This window comes from Oryctolagus cuniculus, chromosome 21 (genome assembly GCF_964237555.1).
Source record: "Oryctolagus cuniculus chromosome 21, mOryCun1.1, whole genome shotgun sequence".
NCBI classification, from domain to species: domain Eukaryota; kingdom Metazoa; phylum Chordata; class Mammalia; order Lagomorpha; family Leporidae; genus Oryctolagus; species Oryctolagus cuniculus.
In genome coordinates this window covers 8,000,290-8,020,691 of record NC_091452.1, presented here as the reverse complement: position 1 = coordinate 8,020,691, position 20,402 = coordinate 8,000,290, and the positions used below count along the sequence as shown (strand labels likewise).

Here is a 20,402-nt window from a genome sequence, read left to right as displayed (position 1 = left end):
TCTGATGTACCAGGAAAAGCAGTGGGTGATGCCCGACTTCTCGGGCTCCTGCTTCATGTGGGAGACTCAGATGGAGCTCCTGGCTCCTAGCCCAGCCCTGGCTTCTGTGGCCACACAGGGAGTAAACCAGCAGATGGAAATTCTCACTCATTTGCTCTCTCTCCCCCTCTCTGATGCTCTGCCTTTTGAATAACAACCAAATCTTAAAACACACACACACACACACACACACACACACACACAACAGCTGGGCATTTACCTAATGGTTAAGATGTTAATTAGGGCACCTGCATCCCACAACAGGGTGCCTGAGTTCAAGTCCTGGCTCTGCTACTGATAGCTTCCTGCTAACTTACACCCTGGAAGGCAGCAAATGATGGCTCAAGCAGTTGCGTCCCTGCCACTCGCAGGGTTGGATGAAGTTCTCGGCTCCCAAGCTTTGGCCCAGCCCAGTCCTAGCCCTTGGAGGCTATTTGGGGAAGAGAACAGATGAAAGCTCTCTGTGCCTATCTGTCAAATGAAAAATAAAACCAACTTCCAGAATAATGATTGCATCCTTTGAATGTAATAATGAAGCATTCCTTAACTGGCCTGCTTTAGGAAAACATAACATTGTGCCATTAATAAGTGCTCATGGGGCAGGCACAGTGGATTAAGCTGCTGTTATGGGAAAAGCCTGCATACTGTGTCAGAGTGCCTGGTTCAAGTCCCAGCCAATCTGCGCTTCCTATCCAGCTTCCTACTCATATACTGGGTGGCAGCAGATGATGGCCGAAGTACTTGGTACTTGGGATCCTGTCCTGCCCCCAACATGGGAAACCCAGATGGAGTTCCTTGCTCTTGGCTTTGGCTTGGCCTAGCCCTAGATGTTGCAGGCATTTGGGAAGTGAACCAGTGGATGGAAGATCTCTTTGTCTCTCTCTCCCTCTTTCTGTGGCTCAGCCTTTCAAATAAATAAATAAATACATAAGTGTTTTTTAAAAGTGTGTTCACATTAAGTTATAATGTGTCCTAGTCAAGATAACCTGTAATTTTACTTCTCTACAAAACACTACGCAGCTGTTAGTCTAGCAGTCCTATTCTAATACTGACCACAAAAATGCTCTTTGTAACCTATTTTAGAGATTCCATTGCTAATTAATGAACCAGATAAAATTTCTGGCATGCTCAATCCTACATCTGTATGAATTATGTGTACCCTTTTGAAAACTGTATTTTGAGTTCCTCCAATGGCCGCCGCGGCCGACACGCTGCGGCCGGCACACCGCGCTGATCCGGTGGCAGGAGCCAGGTGCTTTTCCTGGTCTCCCATGGGGTGCAGGGCCCAAGCACCTGGGCCATCCTCCACTGCACTCCCTGGCCACAGCAGAGGGCTGGCCTGGAAGAGGGGCAACCGGGACAGAATCCGGCGCCCCGACCGGGACTAGAACCTGGTGTGCCGGCGCCGCTAGGCGGAGGATTAGCCTAGTGAGCCGCGGCGCCGGCCAGATTTAAATGGTTTCTTATTTTACTCCAGATGATGGTCAAACATAAAGAAAGGATGCACACACAGAACCAGCGAGGTGAACACACGCTTCAGTCTGTCTGGGATCTCAGGCACGGAGGTTAATGAGCTGCTGGAGCTCGTCTGTTTACATACACAGACTTTTTAAAAATGTCACTGAAAAGGCACATTACAAAGTAAAACTATGTCAAAAAATTTTGTACCAAAATAAACTTACCTTTCAATTCTACTTCTCCATAAACTTTTCAAGTCCCCTGTACTGAGAAGCCCAAGGGATTAAGGGAGTGCAGTAACCGGAGACAAGCACAAAACACCCCACAGATGTTTCCTTCACGCAAGTTTACCAGCTGTGGAAGACAGCCTTTATTTCGTGGAATCGTTTTAGGAATTAGAGTAATTCCTCTCTGGGGCTGGCACTGTGGCGTAACGGGTAAAGCCACCACCTGTAGTTTTGGCATCCCATGGGGCACCTGTTTGAGTCCTGGCTGCTCCTCTTCCAATCCAGCTCTCTGCAATGGCCTGGGAAAGCAGCAGCAGATGGCCCAAGTCCTTGGGCCTCTGCACTCGTGTGGGAGACCTGGAAAAAGCACCTGGCTCCTGGCTTCAGATCGGTGTAGCTCCGGCTGTTGTGGCCAACTGGGGAGTGAACCAGTGGATAGAAGACCTCCCTCTCTCTTTCTCTGCCTCCTCTTCTCTGTGTAACTCTGACTTTCAAATAAATAAATAAATCTTTTTTTTTTTTTTTAAAGTAATTCCTCTAAAGTATGAGAAGTTGGGCCAACACTACACACACAACCATAGAAAAGTACCAAATTATAACTCAAAGGTTTTAACAGCATCTAAATATATTATTAGGATGAAAAGAGAACCACTGGAAAGACTCTTCAGTCCCTCCCCTTACCCTGCAGACTGACATCTGGTTTGTTGTGAGTGTGCCAGTCTTGTCAGAGCAGATCACAGAAGTGCAGCCGAGGGTTTCCACAGAAGGCAGGCTTCGGACGATGGCGTTTTTCTTTGCCATCCTGCGAGTTCCAAGAGCCAGGCAGGTGGTGATGACGGCAGGCAGACCTTCAGGAATAGCTGCTACCGCCAGGGCCACTGCAATCTTAAAGTAGTAAATAGCACCTCTAATCCAGGAGCCTCCATGAACTGGGTCATTGAAATGCCCAATGTTTATGATCCAGACTGCAATGCAAATAAGGGAGATGACTTTGGAAAGCTGTTCTCCGAATTCATCTAGTTTCTGCTGAAGAGGCGTCCTCTCCTGTTCTGTCGCCACCATCTCATCCCGAATCTTGCCAATCTCAGTGTTGACTCCAGTTGCCACCACCACTCCCATGGCTTTCCCTGCAGCAATGTTTGTGCCCTACGGCAGGAAGACAGACCTGGTCACGAGATGAACACCACAGCCCAACCACAAACTCATACTCCAGACTCTGACCAGGGCACCCAGATTCTTTTAACATCTCCTCCTGGGCCTTCTGGTGGTGACTGCTCAGGCTGCTGGTCACCAGCAGTGATGAGCACTCGTCCTGCCCTGTGGGACCTCTGCCCGATTCTGATCCATGCAGTCCTTTCATCCCAAGGCAGCAGTACGCTGACCCAACATGGAATACAGCTTGAGGACAGCTCTGGACTCAGCGGGGCTCTAACCAACTCTGCAGTCCCAGCTGTTTCAAACTCCATGGTTCTCAGGCTCCCACAGCTTAGCCTACTTTGGGTCAGCTACAGTAGGAAGAGCCACGAGCCCCAGGGGGTTATCCTAAAGATCCTACTCAAGCACGAGCATTCCAAAAAAACAAACAACAACAACAAAAAAACCAGTGGAATCACGTGTGAGCGTTCTCTTCAACTCTCAGCCTTGCTCCTTTCACTGTGACTCTATAGCACTTACTTACAGAGCTGGTTTGGTTCTCGCCTGACTCACACAATCTCACCCCTTGAAACATTCCAGATTTCAAACAAATTCCATGCATTTCCTAACTACCTTTTAAAAAATTTCAAATCAACAGAAAAAGTGAAACAGTACAGTGAACATGCGCATGTTTTTCACCAAGACTCTTACTGCTTCCTGCCTCTACACATACTGCTTTTCATTGTGACTCACATAGACAGCTGCAATCATCCACAACATTTTGAAAATACCCTTTACAGGCTATGGCTTTTCCAACAAAAAATCCTTGTCAACTATGTTCACAGGTAAGGAGTTTAAAGACGTTTGACCGGATTTTTTCTTTTTTTGGTGGGGGGGAGGGCAGACTCTCAACCTGCCAAGTACAACCAAAGACATCTAAGTCACATATCTTCACAAGGTATGTTACTGATGTGAGAATGACCACAGAGTATGGTCATCTTTTGGAATGACAGCCAACACTCTCTCCAGTCTGACAACTAATAGCAGGCAGTGAAAAACATAATATCTGTGGATCATTAAGATGCTGGAATGTCTCCCAACAGCAGTACGACCGATCAAGTACTCACAGAAAAAAGCATGTTCTTCTTATCCTGGTTGACAGCCCGCGGGTCTGGGACAGGGTCAGTGTGCTTGATGACAGAGACAGATTCACCTAGGCAGGTTGAGAGAGAGGCAGCGGTAAGATCTGTGCAGTCCACACCTGGGGCCCTCATTAGTGCCAACACTCAACCATTCTTTGGATAGTCAAGTATGAGAAAAGGGACAACAAGGGACAACTGGGTCAATTCACTCAAAGGAAGTAAACTAGGAAAAGAATGGCAGGATAAAATCAGCACTACCTCAAAATAAACCTAACTTTGAAGTAAAATCCCAATTACCTTTATTTTCAGTTTATCATTTTATACTCTAATATTTATGTATGTTGTTTACAGATACAATATTAAAATAACAATCTGACCCTGACCATGTTTCAATAAAGCAAAAGTTTTTTAAAAAAGCAACTAGTGGGGTCGGCGATGTGGCATAGCGGGTCAAGCCACCATCTGCAGTGCCAGTGCTGGCATCCCATGTGGCCACCGGTTCAAGTCCCGGCTGCTCCACTTCCGATCCAGCTCTTTGCTGTGGCCTGGGAAAGCAGTAGAAAATGACCCAAGTCCTTGGGCCCTTGCACCCACGTGGGAGACCCGGAAGAAGCTCCTGGTTCCTGGCTTCAGATTGGTACCGCTCCAGCCATTGTAGCCAACTGGGGAGTGAGTCAGCAGAAGGGAGAATCCCCATTCTGCCCCCGTTGCTTCTCCATAACTCTGCCTTCAAATAAATAAATAAATCTTAAAAAAAAAAAATAGTGATTAGCTGGGGGCTGGCACCATGGCATAGTAGGCTAAGCCTCCACCTGTGGTTCCTCCATCCCACATGGGCACCGGTTCTAGTCTTGGCTGCTCCTCTTCCAATCCAGCTCTCTGCTATGGCCTGAGAAAATAGCAGAAGATGGCCCAAGTCCTTGGGCCCTGCACCCTTGTGGGAGATCCAGAAGAAGCTCCTGGCTCCAGAGAGGTCCAGCTCCGGCTGTTGTGACCATTTGGGGAGTGTACCAGCAGATGGAAGGCCTTTCTCTCTGTCTGTAACTCTACCTCTTAAATAATAAAATCTTTTTTTTAAGATTTATTTATTTATTTGAAAGTCAGAGTTACACACAGAGAGAAGGAAAGGCAGAGGCAGAGACAGAGAGGTCCTCCATCCGCTGGTTCACTCCCCAGTTGGCCGCATGGCCAGATCTGCACTGATCTGAAGCCAGGAGCCAGGATCCTCCTCTGGGTCACCCACGTGGATGCAGGGGCCCAAGGATTTGGGCCATCTTTCACTACCTTTCCAGGCCACAGCAGAGAGCTGGATCGGAAGTGGAAGAGCCAGGTCTCAAACTGGCACCCAGATGGGATGCCAGAGGGAGGGCCCACAAATAATAAAATCTTAAGAAATAAAATATAAAGAGCAATTAACTGGGTCGGTGTTGTGGCCTACCACGTAAAGCTGCTGCCTGTGACGTCAAAATCTCATGTGGGCGCCAGTTTTTGTTGTGGCTGCTACACTTCAGATTTGGCTCCCTGCTAATGGTGGGGACAAGGCAGAGGAGGACTGACTGCCCATGTGCTTGGGCCCATGACAACCACTGGGAGAGGATGAAGCTCCTGGCTTCAGACTCACCCAGTCCTGACCATTAACAGCCATGTGGGGAGTGAACCAGCGAATGGAAGATCTGCTTCTCTGTCTCTCCCTCTAACTCTGACTAAAAAAAAATTAAAGGGCCAGCGCTGTGGCACAGTAGGCTAAGCCTCTGCCTATGGCGCCAGCATGCCATATGGGCACAGATTAGTGTCCTGGCTGCTCCTTTTCTGATCCAGCTCCCTGCTAATGGCCTGGGAATGCAGCGGAAGATGGCCCAAGTGCTTGGGCTCCTGCACCCATGTGAGAAGCTCCAGGATCTTGATCAGCCCAGCTCTGGCTATTGAGGTCATCTGGAGAGTGAACCAGCAGATGGGTTCTGTCTCTGTTTCTCCCTCCCTCTCTCTCTGTAACTCTGTCTTTAATAAATAAAAAGGACGGCAATCAGCAATTGTGCTAAAAGATCATATGGTATAAAAAACTGCTTTTAGAATGTTTAAAATGTCTTAATGACTTTGAATTCAACTTTAACATCACTTAAAAATATATAGTGGGCCAGCGCCACGGCTCACTAGGCTAATCCTCTGCCTTGCGGCGCCGGCACACCGGGTTCTAGCCCCGGTCGGGGCGCCGGATTCTGTCCCGCTTGCCCCTCTTCCAGACCAGCTCTCTGCTGTGGCCAAGGAGTGCAGTGGAGGATGGCCCAAGTCCTTGGGCCCTGCACCCCATGGGAGACCAGGAGAAGTACCTGGCTCCTGCCATTGGATCAGCGCTGTGCGCCGGCTGCGGCGGCCATTGGAGGGTGAACCAACGGCAAAAGGAAGACCTTTCTCTGTCTCTCTCTCTCTCTCACTGTCCACTCTGCCTGTCAAAAAAACAAAACAAAACAAAAAAACACAACAACAACACAAAATATATATATATAGTGAGTCAATGTGAACGACATTAACCATCTAATTGTTGATTTTATGGCAGGTGGCAAACTTCACCATCAGTAATTGACAAAGAAATGAGTTCTTCAATGTAACCTAAAAATATAGTACATTTGGCCGGCGCCGCGGCTCACTAGGCTAATCCTCCGCCTAGGGCGCCGGCACACCGGGTTCTAGTCCCGGTCAGGGCGCCGGATTCTGTCCCGGTTGCCCCTCTTCCAGGCCAGCCCTCTGCTGTGGCCAGGGAGTGCAGTGGAGGATGGCCCAGGTGCTTGGGCCCTGCACCCCATGGGAGACCAGGCAAAGCACCTGGCTCCTGGCTCCTGCCATCGGATCAGCGCGGTGCGCTGGCCGCAGCGCGCCTACCGCGGCGGCCATTGGAGGGTGAACCAACGGCAAAGGAAGACCTTTCTCTCTGTCTCTCTCTCTCACTGTCCACTCTGCCTGTCAAAAATAAAAAAAATAAAAAAAAAAAAATAAATAAATAAATAAAATAAAATAAAATAAATAAAAAAATAAAATAAATATAGTACATTTATTTAATGAGATATATAAGAACCTGTATGAAGAGTTTTGAGATGTAATTATTTCTGTGGATACGCTGAACATTTTATACATGTAAGCCATCTGTTTCCCCTTTATGGCATATGGTGTAACTGGCTTCTAGCTTACTGCTGCTAAATGGGGTTTTAATAGGAAAGCAATTCATAAATAAGCAATGTAAAATATAGGGCCCAGGTTCTACCATTGACATTAGTTGTTTTTCAAAACTGATAATCAGATAAGTCTCAATAGCCATTATATTTTATATTTATTCACTATTAAATTGAGATTTTAGCATTGTTTCTAAAGTTAATCTTCTGACCACCTCACTTCCAGTTGCTATGGACCCTCCACCCTAGATTGTGCCTTTATCGCACAAATAGGGCAAAATGGCCCAAGTAATTCCAAATCAGAGTGTTAACTCTAGGTAGGAAAATCGTTTCTGGGGCTAATTTTTGTTAAATGTACATCTGATTATTACAAAGTTTGTTAGACACAAGATTGGCATTCCTCCAACGAAAAAGGAGACTATTTTCCTGCCTAGACAAAAGCTACTGAATAAATCATTCACTTCCCAGAAAACAGGGAGCCAACACTTCAACCTTAAGATTACCTCCACTAATGAGGGAATTTGCAACCTTCTTTAAACAGTTAAAAGAAGTGCTCACTTCGGCAGCACTTACACTAAAAAGTTAAAAGAAAAAAGTGTGATTTTTCTTAAAACCGAAACTGATTATTTTCAACAGAGGCTTTATGAGATAATATCCAGGTTTGTTTGTTTTTGCTTTAAAATCATGCCTTTAAGTCCACATTGGCAAAAAGCCAAACTGATATATGGGTAAGCATGGGGTATGTATGACAAGCTTCAGAAACTCAATGTCCGTTCAGCATGATACTTACCTGTGAGAATTGACTGGTCAACTCTTAGAGTTGTAGACTTGATAGAAGTCAATCTTATGTCGGCAGGAACTTTGTCACCAACTATTTGAGAGGAAAAAAGCAGCTAAAATGAGCAACTTTTGCAATCAAATTCACTGAAGACAAATCAAACATGGAAAATAAACAAGCAGACTATATACATATGGTACAACTATGTAAAAATCTGTTAAAACAAGAAAAATGATCAACCGAGCTCAAGGTCCTTAAAACTTCCTAACTGGGTGAATAAAAGAGGAGGAGAATGATCTCTGAGGACACCTCTAAATATGCCATCAGGAGTTTGGTTATATACGCTCAGACAGGCCCGTAAGCTTTCCCTCTGAAGATTATTTTCCATTTTTTCCCTTCTATCTATTTGAAAGGCAGAGTTACAGAAAGAGAAAGAGAAAGAAATCTTCCAACCGCTGGTTCACTCTCCAAATGGCAATGGCTACAATGGTCAGGGCTGGGCCAGGTTGAAGCCAGGACCTTCTTCTGGGTCTCCCATGTGGGTGCAGGGGCGCAGGCACTTGGGCCATCTCTGCTGCTTTCCCAGGCCATTAGCAGGGAGCTGGATTGCAAGTGGAGCAGCCAGGACTGGAACCATTGTCCATATTGATGCCAGCATTGCAGGTGGTGGTTTTACCCACTTTGCCACAACACAATCCCTGAAAACTGTTTCTATTTACAGTGTTAAGTAATGTATACACTTTTTACCCATATGCAAGGCACAGTGAAGGGGATCAGCTGGTTCCTTCCACCAGAAAAGCAATTATTAAGAATAAACAGCTTTAAACAAAAATTAACCTCATACATAAGACAAATGCAAAAATGAAACTCCACAAAATACTATTTTAAAACAATTTTTCTTAATTGAAAGGCCGAGAGAGACAGAACAAGCTGGCACCCACTGGTTCACTGCCTCAGATGCCCTGCAAGGGTCAGGGGGCAAAAGACCAAAACTTATACAAGTCTACCACATGGATGGCAGGAACCCAACCACTTGAGCCATCGCTGCTGCCCCCATGGCATCTACATTAGCAGGAAGCTGGAATCAAGAGCTGGAGATCAAATTCAGGTACTCTAATGTGGAATGTGGGCGCCACAACCAGCCAATTGCCCTTTCAACTATCAAACAAGTAAGAGGATATACGCTCAGTTGGCCAGGATGTGTAGAAACATGGATTCTTACATGGTATGATCACAAAACCTGGAATCTATTTTAATCTGATAAGAAAATAAAATCAATAGACACAAATCACTGGAGGCTAAGAAAAATGTCAGCGCACTATCAAGGGACAAATGCTGAATTCATGTCGCTAAATATTCTGTCAGTAACATTAACAACCCACTTAGGATTTTTTATTTTTTTATTTATTTATTTTTTATTTTTTTTGACAGGCAGAGTGGACAGTGAGAGAGACAGACAGAGAAAGGTCTTCCTTTTGCCGTTGGTTCACCCTCCAATGGCTGCCGCGGCCGGCGCACCACGCTGATCCGATGGCAGGAGCCAGGAGCCAGGTGCTTTTTCCTGGTCTCCCATGGGGTGCAGGGCCCAAGCACCTGGGCCATCCTCCACTGCACTCCCTGGCCACAGCAGAGGGCTGGCCTGGAAGAGGGGCAACCGGGACAGAATCCGGCGCCCCGACCGGGACTAGAACCCGGTGTGCCGGCGCCGCTAGGCGGAGGATTAGCCTAGTGAGCCGCGGCTCCGGCCCCACTTAGGATTCTTAGTTCACTTATGCTTCCAAACTTTGTGGCCACCCTAGATGTGCTGGATGAATACCAATCTGTAAACTCTGCTGGGTAAACTGGCAATCTAGATCAAAACTACAAGGCACAGCATTTAAGTTCCACAAATTCCACTACAAGGAACTTACTCTACAGATGTGTAACAAAATATGTGGTTAATTCACAGCAGGTTTGGCTAATAGTGCAAAGAGGAGTTAATTCTATTCAAACTAAAGTGAAATTTTTCTGTAAGAAACACCCTATAATAAGTTGGGAAAAAAGATGTGAAACATCATGCTTATGGGGCTATCACTGTTAGAAGGCAATGCACTTCTGGGAAGGTATGACAAACTGGCAACACTGGGCAGCTGGGACATGGGATGGAGACTTATTATACCCTATGGTACCTTTTGGAACTTGAATTACCAAATAAACCAACCTCTTACATAACCTACAGATGACCTCTCAGTCAACTGAGCCTTCTTTCATGGGCCAAAGTCTTCCTTTAGGAATAGCTCTTAAAGGACCACATCTTGGCCCCTTTTCTTGATGTGTATGAAATAAAATGCCATGAGGCAGTCCCAGTAACAGAAAAAGCCAGTATGTCATATGCACCTTGAGAACAGGGCCCAGCACACTATATTCAAATATGGCGAAATGAGTGTACATCTGCACAACTAAACATTAAAAACAAGTGTGCAGAGGAGAGCATCACGGCTTAACAGGTTAAGCTGCTGCCTGCAGTGCCAGTATCCCATATGGGCACCAGCTGGAGTCCCAGCTGTTCCACTTCCAATCCAGCTCCCTGCTAAATGCACCTGAGAAAGCAGCAGATGACCCAACCCTTAGAGCTCCTGCACCCACATGGGACACCCAGATGAAGCTCCTGGCTCCGGATCAGCCCAGCTCTGGCCATCGTGGCCATTTGGGGAGTGAACCAGCAGATGGAAGATCTCTATCTCCCTCTGCAATTCTACCTTTCAAACAAAATAGATCTAAAACAATGTACAACGTTTTCCATTACTTTCTGAAACATCAATAAGGTGGTTTTCAAAGCCTTAATCAAGAATAGCTGAAAATTAAATTCTCTCTACGATGATATCTTTACTTCTCTCTACGATGATATATTTACTTAAGTCAAATTTTCATTTTTCTATACTTAATCTGGGATATATTAAATTATAGTTGTCACTGGTGACATGTAAAATGGTAAACCAGTTTTCCTAATGCTGTCCATGCTGTAAACATTAGACACATTTTGGTTTCAACTTCTGTGTATTTCAAAGCTTTTAAATTTAGGAAGAACATGGTTTTCTTAACTCCAGTGCACCAAACAATCCTATAGCCAAAGTAGGCAATGTGGTTACAAGGCGGCACAAAATGAGTTTCTCAATATATAATCTCAAGAGGCAGATTATCCTTGCATTTGACCGCAGGGACATGTAGGCTAAGGTGAAATTCCTACTGGAAATGCTTATGCAATGAACTGCAATGTTCAGACTGAACATACGAGAATCTTTCATCTTAATAAAATTCTGATCATACCACACTGAAGGGAGCATATCTCAGATGATTAAGAAAATAATGTTTTCAACTCTAGTGACCTTCCACAGCTAAAATGCCTTAACAAGATGAAAATTTTCAATCAAATTAAGCATTAATGTATTATTCCTGCTTATCATAATTAACCTGATCCCACATACCCTTTGGAATGAATACAACTTTAATGATGAGCACCAAATGGAAATTTTACTTGGAAATGTTCCTTCAACATGAGGTGATTTATGCCATGATCCTATAGGAGCAGAAAACAAGACTTCTTCCAGGCCAGTGTCGTGGCACAGTGGGTTAAGCCAATGCCTGTGACACCAGAATCCCATCTGAGTGCCTGTTTGAGTCCTGCCTGCTCCACTTCCAATCCAAGTCCCCACTAATGTGCCTGGGAAAGCAGTAAAACATGGCTCAAGTACCTGGGCCCCTGCTATCCATATGGGAGAGCTGGAGGAGGTCCCAGCTCCTGGCCATCATAGCCACCTGGGGAGTAACAAAGTGAATGGAAGATATTCTGTCACTCTGCCCCTCAAATCTTTATTAAAAAAAAAGACTTCTTTCATTTTCTAGTTGCCTCTAACTGGGAAGCAATGAAATATTTCACAATTAAAACAAAAGTTGATCTGGTAGTCTTTGATAAACTAGATTCTCAAAACCCTTTTTTTGGGTCCGGAAGTCTGTTTTCAAAAAGGTTTTCCAGGGGCCAGTGCTGTGGTACAGCCAGTTAAAGCCCTGGACTGCAGCACCAGCATCCCAAATGGGCACTAGTTTGAGATCTGGCTGCTCCTTGCTAACGGGCCTAGGAAAGCAGCAGAGGATGGCCCAATTGCTGGGGCGCCTGTACCCACATGGAAGAAGCTGCTGGCTCCTGGCTTCAGCCTGGCCCAGTCCCAGTCATTATGGCCATTTGGGAAGTGAATCAGCAGATGGAAGATCTCTCTCTGTAACTTGCCTTTCAAAGAAATAATAAATCTTAAAAAATTTTTCCAAATACACAAAAAAATTAGTTCAAGGGAAAAACCCACAATATATGAAATGCATGAAGTCTATATACCTTAATTAAAAGGTTTCTGGGGGAAAAAAAAAATCCACAATAACTAGAGTCACAGATCCTCATGGAGGGATCCTGTTCGGACAAGTCCCATCATGTGCTGGGTTTTGTGTGCTTGCTCTAAGGCAGAGGTGGGAAATAGGGTCATTTGGATATTTATAACATCATTCATGGGTCATACATTATCGACTTAAAAAATTAGCCTGCCATATTTACTGAATTTTTAAAAAAGATTTATTTCAGAGGCAAGAGTTGTAAGAGAACGAGTGAGAGAGATTTTTCAAACCACTGGTTCACTCCCTAGATGGTTGCAACGGCCGGAGCTGGGCTGATCCGAGGCCAAGAGCTTCTTCCAGGTCTCCCACGTGGGTGCAGGGGCCCAAGAAGTTGGGCCATCTTCTACTGCTTTCCCAGGCCATAGCAGAGAGCTGGATAGGAAGAGTTCTGAGAGGCCAGGACATGAACCAGTGCCTTTATGGGATGCTGGTGCTGCGGGCGGATGCTTAGCCTACTATGCCACCATGCCAGCTCCTATTTATTGAATTTTGAGTTCCCATGATTTCGTGGGCTTTCGCAGATCAGACATTCCCCATCCCTGCTCTAAGGTAAGAAGATCCTAAGCTTTACAACATGTAAAATGTGCTACTTCAAGTTGCACTTCTGTTTCTACAGAAGCTGAGCGCCGTGGAAATATAATATAGAGACAAATAAAAATTCATAAAACATTTTATTTAAATATTTACTTGGAAGGCAGCGTAACAGAGAGCAGGAGAGAGACAGAGAAAGTGATCTTCCACCTGCTGGTTCACTCCACAAAAGGCGGCATCAGCCAGGGTTAGGCCAGTCCAAGCCAGGATCCCAGGACCCCCATCTGGGTCTCCCACATGGGTGGCAGGGCCCCCAAGTACTTGGGCTATCTTCCACTCTTTCCCCAGGTGCATTAGCAACTGGATTGGAGCAGAATAGCCAGGACTTGAACTAGTACTCTGATATGGGATTCCAGCACTGCAAGTGGTAGCTTAACCCACTGCACCACAATGCCAGTCCTAAAACATTTTATTTTGAAAGGCAGGAGAGACAAGAGATCTACCATCTGCTGGTTCACTCCTCAAATGCCCAAAATAGTGAGAGTAGGGCTAGGCCAAAGCCAAAAGCCTCGAACTCAATATGGTTCTTCCACTTGTGCGGCAGGAAACCAAGCAGTTCAGCCATCATCTTCTGCCTCCCAGAATGAGCATTAGCAGGAGGGTTGGAATCAGAAGCACAACCAGACACTCAGACAAGAAACACGGGTAACCCAAGCAGCGTCTTAACTACGCTATGCCAAATGTCTGCCCCCACCAGCCTTATTTTAGTATCCTCCTATCTACAAGAATTTTTCCACCACCTTGATCAATGTATCTCTTCATTTTACAGACAAGAACTAAGACAAGAAGTAAAAGGAATCTTTCCCAAGCTTGCTGTGTGGCTCTGCTTCATTCTTTCTGTTGGCACTAAAAGTCCATTTAGGGTTCACTCTATGGGAAGTAGGCTCTCTTAAGGAGTTAAAAGATCCATAAAAATTAAGATGTTTGCAATATATTTTTTATTTGACAAATAGAGTTAGACAGTGTGAGAGAGAGACAGAGAGAAAGTTTTTCCTTCTGTTGGTTCACTCCCCAAATGGCCGCCATGGCCGGAACTACGCCAATCTGAAACCAGGAGCCAGAAGCCTCCTCCCTATCTCCCATGTGGGTGCAGAGGCCCAAGCACTCAGGCCATCCTCCACTGCCCTCCCAGGCCATAGCAGAGAGCTGGACTGAAGAGGGGCAACTGGGACTAGAACCCGTAGCCCACAGGCGGAGGATTAACCAAGTGAGCCACGGCACTGGCCCCTGCAGTATTTTTCAAATGAAGAAAACATCACTTCCCTTTGCAGGATTCCAGAGGTCCAGACACGCACGGTTGTGCATGAGGAGCAAGCCGTGCTGTCTCATGGCCACGTCCACAAGCACTGCCCTGATGCGGCACGCTAACACCCTTAGGGCGAGTGCGAGTGGAAAATTCTTACTCTTGCCAAGAGAATGCTCTGCAATGTTTTTCCTTCTCTTCTGTTTGAGGCAGGTATAATAAAAGAATAATCTCTGTCATAAACTACCCCCATGTGAATAATGTCTGACACCTTTCAAATTTAGTTCTTGGCTAAGATTTTAGCTCTTTAACTTGCTATCACAATAAAGACATTCACTTCGAACAAAATTCTCAAGAGTATACTTTAGTTAAGTTACCAAGAGTCAGTTAAAGGAAATTATTACTTTGCCATATTTTATGACTGAATGTGGGCCAGTGTTGCTGCACAGCATGATAAAACACCACTGGCATAATGTATCAGAATGCCGGTTTGTGTCCCAGCTACTACACTTGTGATTCAGCTCCCTGCTAACACACCTGGGAAGGCAACATAAGATGGCTCAAGTCCTTGGGCTCCTGCCACCTATGTAGGAAACCTAGATGGAGCTCCTGGTACCTGGCTTCAGCCTGGCACACGGCAGACTGATCTGGCTATTCGGAAAATGAACCAGCACATGAAACATTTCTCAATCTCTTCCTCCCTCTGTTGCTCTGCCTTTCAAATAAATGTATCTTAAAAAAACAAAAACAAAACTAAGTGAATGCAAGCTTTCTTTACCTTACAAAGAGTGTAATTCCCATTTGAATGCACACACCCCATATTGGAGTCCTAGTTCAAGTACAGCTAGTCTTTGCTTCAAACCCAGGTTCCTACTATTACACCTGGGAGGCAGTGAATAATGGCTCAGCACTGGCTGTTGTAGGCATGTGGAGAGTGAACCAGCAGATGGAAGATATTTCTCTCTCTCTGTTCACATTTTCAAATAAGTAAATAAATACCCAGTATTTATAAAACATGATACTTAAATACCATTTGTATCACTTATGACAATATAAATATTGATGGTTAAAACAGATCTTACCCAGAAAAATTCTTTTTCATCAGCTCTAGGTATAAATTCAAAAAAATCTAATTATAGTAAATTTTACCAAAAGTATCTAAATATTTTCTAATGGTAAATCATATAATTTCAGAAACTGTCTCTTACTTTTGAATTTAAATGTGACTCCCAGGAAAAGCAAGCCCCAATAGAATTAATGACCTTAAATTATTTAAGCACTTAACTACGACTCAAACATATGTCTCCAATTTGAGTCATAAATTTTGTTGTCAAGTAGAATGAATGAAATTCCTCACAGGAGAAGCCCTACTTGCCTAATTAAAACTATTTCCAGGCCTCAGAGTGAGCAGAAAAGGAAGCTTATAAAGTGCTACATTGTGTTCCATTTGCTGCCAATCTGTTTTTTGGGGAGTATTATGCAAATGTGGCATCAGTCCCTTGTTCATAATCTTTCAATAGCTTCTTTCTATTAGACTTGAGGTTAAGAGTTTAGCTTCCCAACCACAGTTTATAACACATCTTTGACCAACTGCTGTTGACTGCCCACCACTGAACTTCAGTTCCTCAAAGTGCTCTCCGGGTCTGTAGGTATGCTCCCTCCTCCCACCCACACCTTTCTCAAACTCCCAGACCAGGCTGGTAGCCCTCAAGATGCACCCACAGAGAGCAACCCTTTCTTTCCAGACATGTTTCCTGTATGTTTTAGTCTATTTCCCCACTAGAGTAAGAGCTCTCTGAAGGCAAGGTCCACCCATCACCATTGATTCTCTAGCCCCGAACACCTGCACCTGAGACACAGTGGGTACCAAATAAAATATCTGCCAACGAATAATACTTGCATATCCCATACTGGAATGTCTGGTTTGAGTCCCAGCTGCTCTGTGCTTCTGATCCAGCTTCCTGCTAATGCGCCTACAAGGTAGCAGATGATGGCTCAAGTATTTGGGTTACTACCACCTACGTGGGAGACTTGAATGGAATTTCTGCCTCTTCCTTGCTTTGGCCTGGCCCAGCCTGGGATGTTGTGGACAACTAGCAAGTGAATCAGTTGATGAGCCGATCTCTTTGTCTTTCCCTCCCTGTCACTTCCAAAACATAAAAAACAAATAAGTCAGACATCCTTTTACATTAGTATACACAGATCTAATTTTTAATGGCTGTATAATAATAAAATCTGGAGAATTTTTTAATTTATTTGACAGTGTGGGGAGCAACTGAGACTAGACTAAGTTACTGGAATTAAGACTTATTCTATGCATCTGCTCTCCCACAATATGGCGCTGAGAGAGAGACCAAACAACTTCCACGAAGCTGCCTCTCGCCAATTTGACTGATAAGCTGCAGGAGCAGATCCTGCTCCTGATCGGAGGAGAGCAGCGTGCTCGGCGTGTGGGCAGCAGAGTTGGGATTGGTGGAAGAGGACTATAAAGGAGGAGAGAGACAACATGCACCAGGAACATCTGAAGGAACACCTGAGCAGCCCCCGAGAGAGCCGGCCAGCGGTGTGCCGCTCCCCCGCGGAAGTGGGGAAAGTGGCGGGGGAGGGGGGGCGCCCCTCCACGGAGGTGGAGGGATCAGCAGCCAACCCAGGAAGGACCAGCAGCAAACCCGGGAAGGGCCGAGCAGACAAAAGAACAGCGCAGGGTCCTGTGTCATTCCTCCGCGAGATGGGGGAGCGACAGACAGGTAGAGCTGTAGACAGTGAGAGAGAGAGAGACAGAGAAATGTCTTCCTTCCGTTGGTTCACTCCCCTAATGGCTGCAACAGCCAGCGCTGCGCCAATCTGAAGCCAGGAGCCAGGTGCTTCTCCTGGTCTCCCATGCGGGTGCAGGGCCCAAGCACTTGGGCCATCCTCCACTGCCTTCCCAGGCCACAGCAGAGAGCTGGACTGGAAGAGGAGCAACTGGGACTAGAACCTGGTACCCATATGGGATGCCAGCGCCGCAGGGGGAGGATTAACCAAGTGAGCCATGGCGCTGGCCCCTGAGAATGCTTCTTCCATTCTGAGCACTGCTCTATGGGCTGTAAGGTCACTAATTCAGTCTTCAATACTTCACAAGGAAGATGCCATCTTCTTCTCTCCCATTGTGTAGATCAGGAACTTGTTCAAGGTCACAGTTTGAAAGTCACACTACAAGGTAAATCCACAGAAGCAGCATCTCACTACAACTTACTATATACTACTCTTACTCCTGTCCCTGCTATTTCCCCATACTCTCCATCTTGTAACTTCTGAGCACTGGCAATGAGCACATTGTCTGGACTATGTTTTTAAAAACCATTATATTCAACATAGAAGTTGTTTTAGATTTCTACATAGTCAAATCTGTCAATCTCAGTGACTTTATGTAACATTTAGAAAACAGTGATCTCCATATCATTAGGATCCTTCCACTGTTTCCAAAATCTTCATCTCGGCGGCCAGGATGGAAAAGTTGATGCTTACTGGCACTGATTGTTAGTGAGTCATGGGGAATGAGGAGGAGGTGATTATAGGATATTGGGAAATGCCAGCTCCATGATAATCAGGTCAGGTTTCAAAATCAACATGGTCTGATGGCTGTGGGGATCTTTCAGAGTTTATTTCTCATAGTTCCTAATGTCTTAGATATTCCTGACAGTGCTGAAGGGCCCCAGGCCCCCAAGCTTTCCACTTCTGATATATCTGAGTTTTGTTTCAGATTATTTCATTTTTGTGTTTATATACAAAAGTGGATTAAGAAGTCATATTTAGGGGCCAGTGCTGTGGTGCAGTAGGTTAAGCTTCCACCTGCAGCACCGGCATCACATAGGGCACCGGTTTGAGTCCCAGCTGCTCCACTTCCAATCCGGTTCCCTGCTAATGGCCTGGGAAAGCAGTGGAAAATGGCCCAAGCGTTTGGTCCCCTGCACCTGCGTGGGAGACTCGGAAGAAGCTCCCAGCTGCTGGCTTCAGATCAGCTCAGCTCCGGCTGCTGCGGCCATTTAGGGAGTTAACCAGTGGGGAAGACTTCTCACTCTTTGTCTCACTCTGTCTGTAACTCTGCCTCTCAAATAAATCATTTTTTTTTTAAAGGTCACATTTATTTTACAGAGATGCAACTTCCAGGATTTACAGGAACTAAAATAATGATCTCCACTATAGAGGAAGAGGTCTCAGACATGCTTCTCTAGCCCTGCCTCCCCTCCGACTCCACAAGAGGGAAAGGTTTCAGAGAACACACACGCTCAACTCCTCTCTGGTTGCCTATCTTTCGCTTCTCCTTTTCTAATGTATGATCATTTTAAGAAAAGGTGAAAATTTTATGTCTATTAACACTATGTAAACTGCTTAAAGCAGATACTATTTCAATTACTGTTTAACTGTGCTTCAAATTTTAAAAATAACTAGCATCTTGGAGTGGATTTCTGGGGAGAAGGGTAATCAAAATTCCTGAAATCACACGTCTGGGGAGAGTCCATGGTTTCATCAGTTCTCCAAGGGACTCCTATCTGGAAATGATTACCACCAGTTCTAAGAGCCTTGCTACTCAAAGTACAATCTACCTGGGGGGCCGGGGCCATGGCTCACTTGGTTAATCCTCTGCCTGTGGCGCTGGGATCCCATATGGGTGCCGGGTTCTAGTCCCAGTTGCTTCTCTTTCAGTCCAGCTCTCAGCTCTCTGTTGTGGCCCAGGAGGGCAGTGGAGGATGGCCCAAGTGCTTGGGCCCCTGCACCCACATGGGAGACAGGGAGGCGGCTTCTGGCTCCAGATCCGCACAGCGCCAGCCATTGCGGCCATTTGGGGAGTGAATCAATGGAGGGAAGACCTTCCTCTGTCTCTAACTGTAAAAAAAAAAAAAAAAAAAAAAAAAAAAAAGGCACAATCTACCCGGAGCTTGTGAGAAACGCAGAATAATCGGGCTTCATTCTAGACCCAAAGAACCAGTATGTCATATTAACATAAAAGCACTGGTTTGAGTCCAACCTGGCTCCACTTCAATCCAGCTCCCTGATGACACGTCTGGGAAATCAGCATAAGAGGGCCCAAATACTCGGGCTCCTGCGCCCACGTGGGTGATCTGGATGAAGCTCCAGGCTTTGGCCTGACCCAGCAGAGGGAAGAGCTTTCCTTCTTCCTATCCTTTTAACTCTTCCCTTCAAATCAAGAAATCAGAGAGAGAGAGAGATTGTGAGAGTGAGAGAGAGAGAGAGAGAGAGCGCGCGCTACAGTAACTATGTGGCTCACAAAGCCCAAATAATTGACTAATTGCCCTCTACACAACCAGTTTTCCACCCCTCTGCTCTACAGTAGAAGTGACTTCTATATTATTTGTTAAAAATGTTTGCTCAGTGTTCAAAGCCAGGCTATTCCAATCCCTACAGTCTTCTAAAATTAAAGGAAATTCACATGATGCATAGCTACACCATCTGAATCAGACACTTAAAAAAATATATTTATCAATTCATTTGGAGGCAGAGGTACAGAGAGAGAGACAGTGAGAGATTTCTCATTCGTTAGTTCACTCCCTGACTGGCCACAACGGTTGGGGCTGGACCAGGCCCAAAACAAGAGCCTGGAGCTCCACCTAGGTCTGCCACATGGGTGGCAGAGCCCCAAATACTTAAGTCACCTTCCACTTCTTTCCCAGGCCATTAGCAGAGAGCTGGATTGGAAATGGAGCAGTCGGGACTTAAACTGGCACTCATAAGGGATGCCTATGTCGCAAGTGGTGGTTTAAGCTGCTGTGCCACAAAAGTAGCCTGAATCAGACACATTTTAGAGTTGAAAAGCTCCTTAAAGGTGTCTGCTCAGGGCCAGCACTATGGCATAGTGGGTAAAACTATGTGGTGTAAAACCTGTGGTGCTGGCATCCCTTATGAGCACTGGGTTCATGTCCAGGCTGCTCCACTTCCAACGCAGCTCCCTGCTAATGCACCTGGGAAAGCAGTGGAAGAAGGTCCAAGTGCTTGGGCCCTAACACCCATGTGAAAGGCCTGGAGGAGACTCCTGGCTCCTGACTTCCATCAGCCCAGCCCCAGCCATTGCAGCTACTTGGGAAGTGTATCTGTGGGTGAAGATCTCTGTCTCTTCCTCTAACTCTGCTTTCCAAATAAATGAATCTTTAAAAAGCTCCATTTACCTGACTACACTGCACATAATTTAATTTATCCACTGCCATGCAG

General features: G+C 45.6%; 1 protein-coding gene across 2 annotated transcripts in view; it reads right to left on the bottom strand.

Moving 5' to 3' along the window:
* Positions 1–20,402, bottom strand: part of ATP2A2 (ATPase sarcoplasmic/endoplasmic reticulum Ca2+ transporting 2) — a 70,314-nt gene that overhangs the window by 22,570 nt on the left and 27,342 nt on the right. For both annotated transcript variants that reach the window (XM_051826460.2, NM_001089321.1), the window contains 3 exon segments: positions 7,955–8,035; positions 3,986–4,071; positions 2,406–2,870 (listed from right to left, as the gene is read on the bottom strand). In XM_051826460.2, coding sequence (XP_051682420.1) covers positions 2,406–2,870; positions 3,986–4,071; positions 7,955–8,035 — 632 coding nt within the window.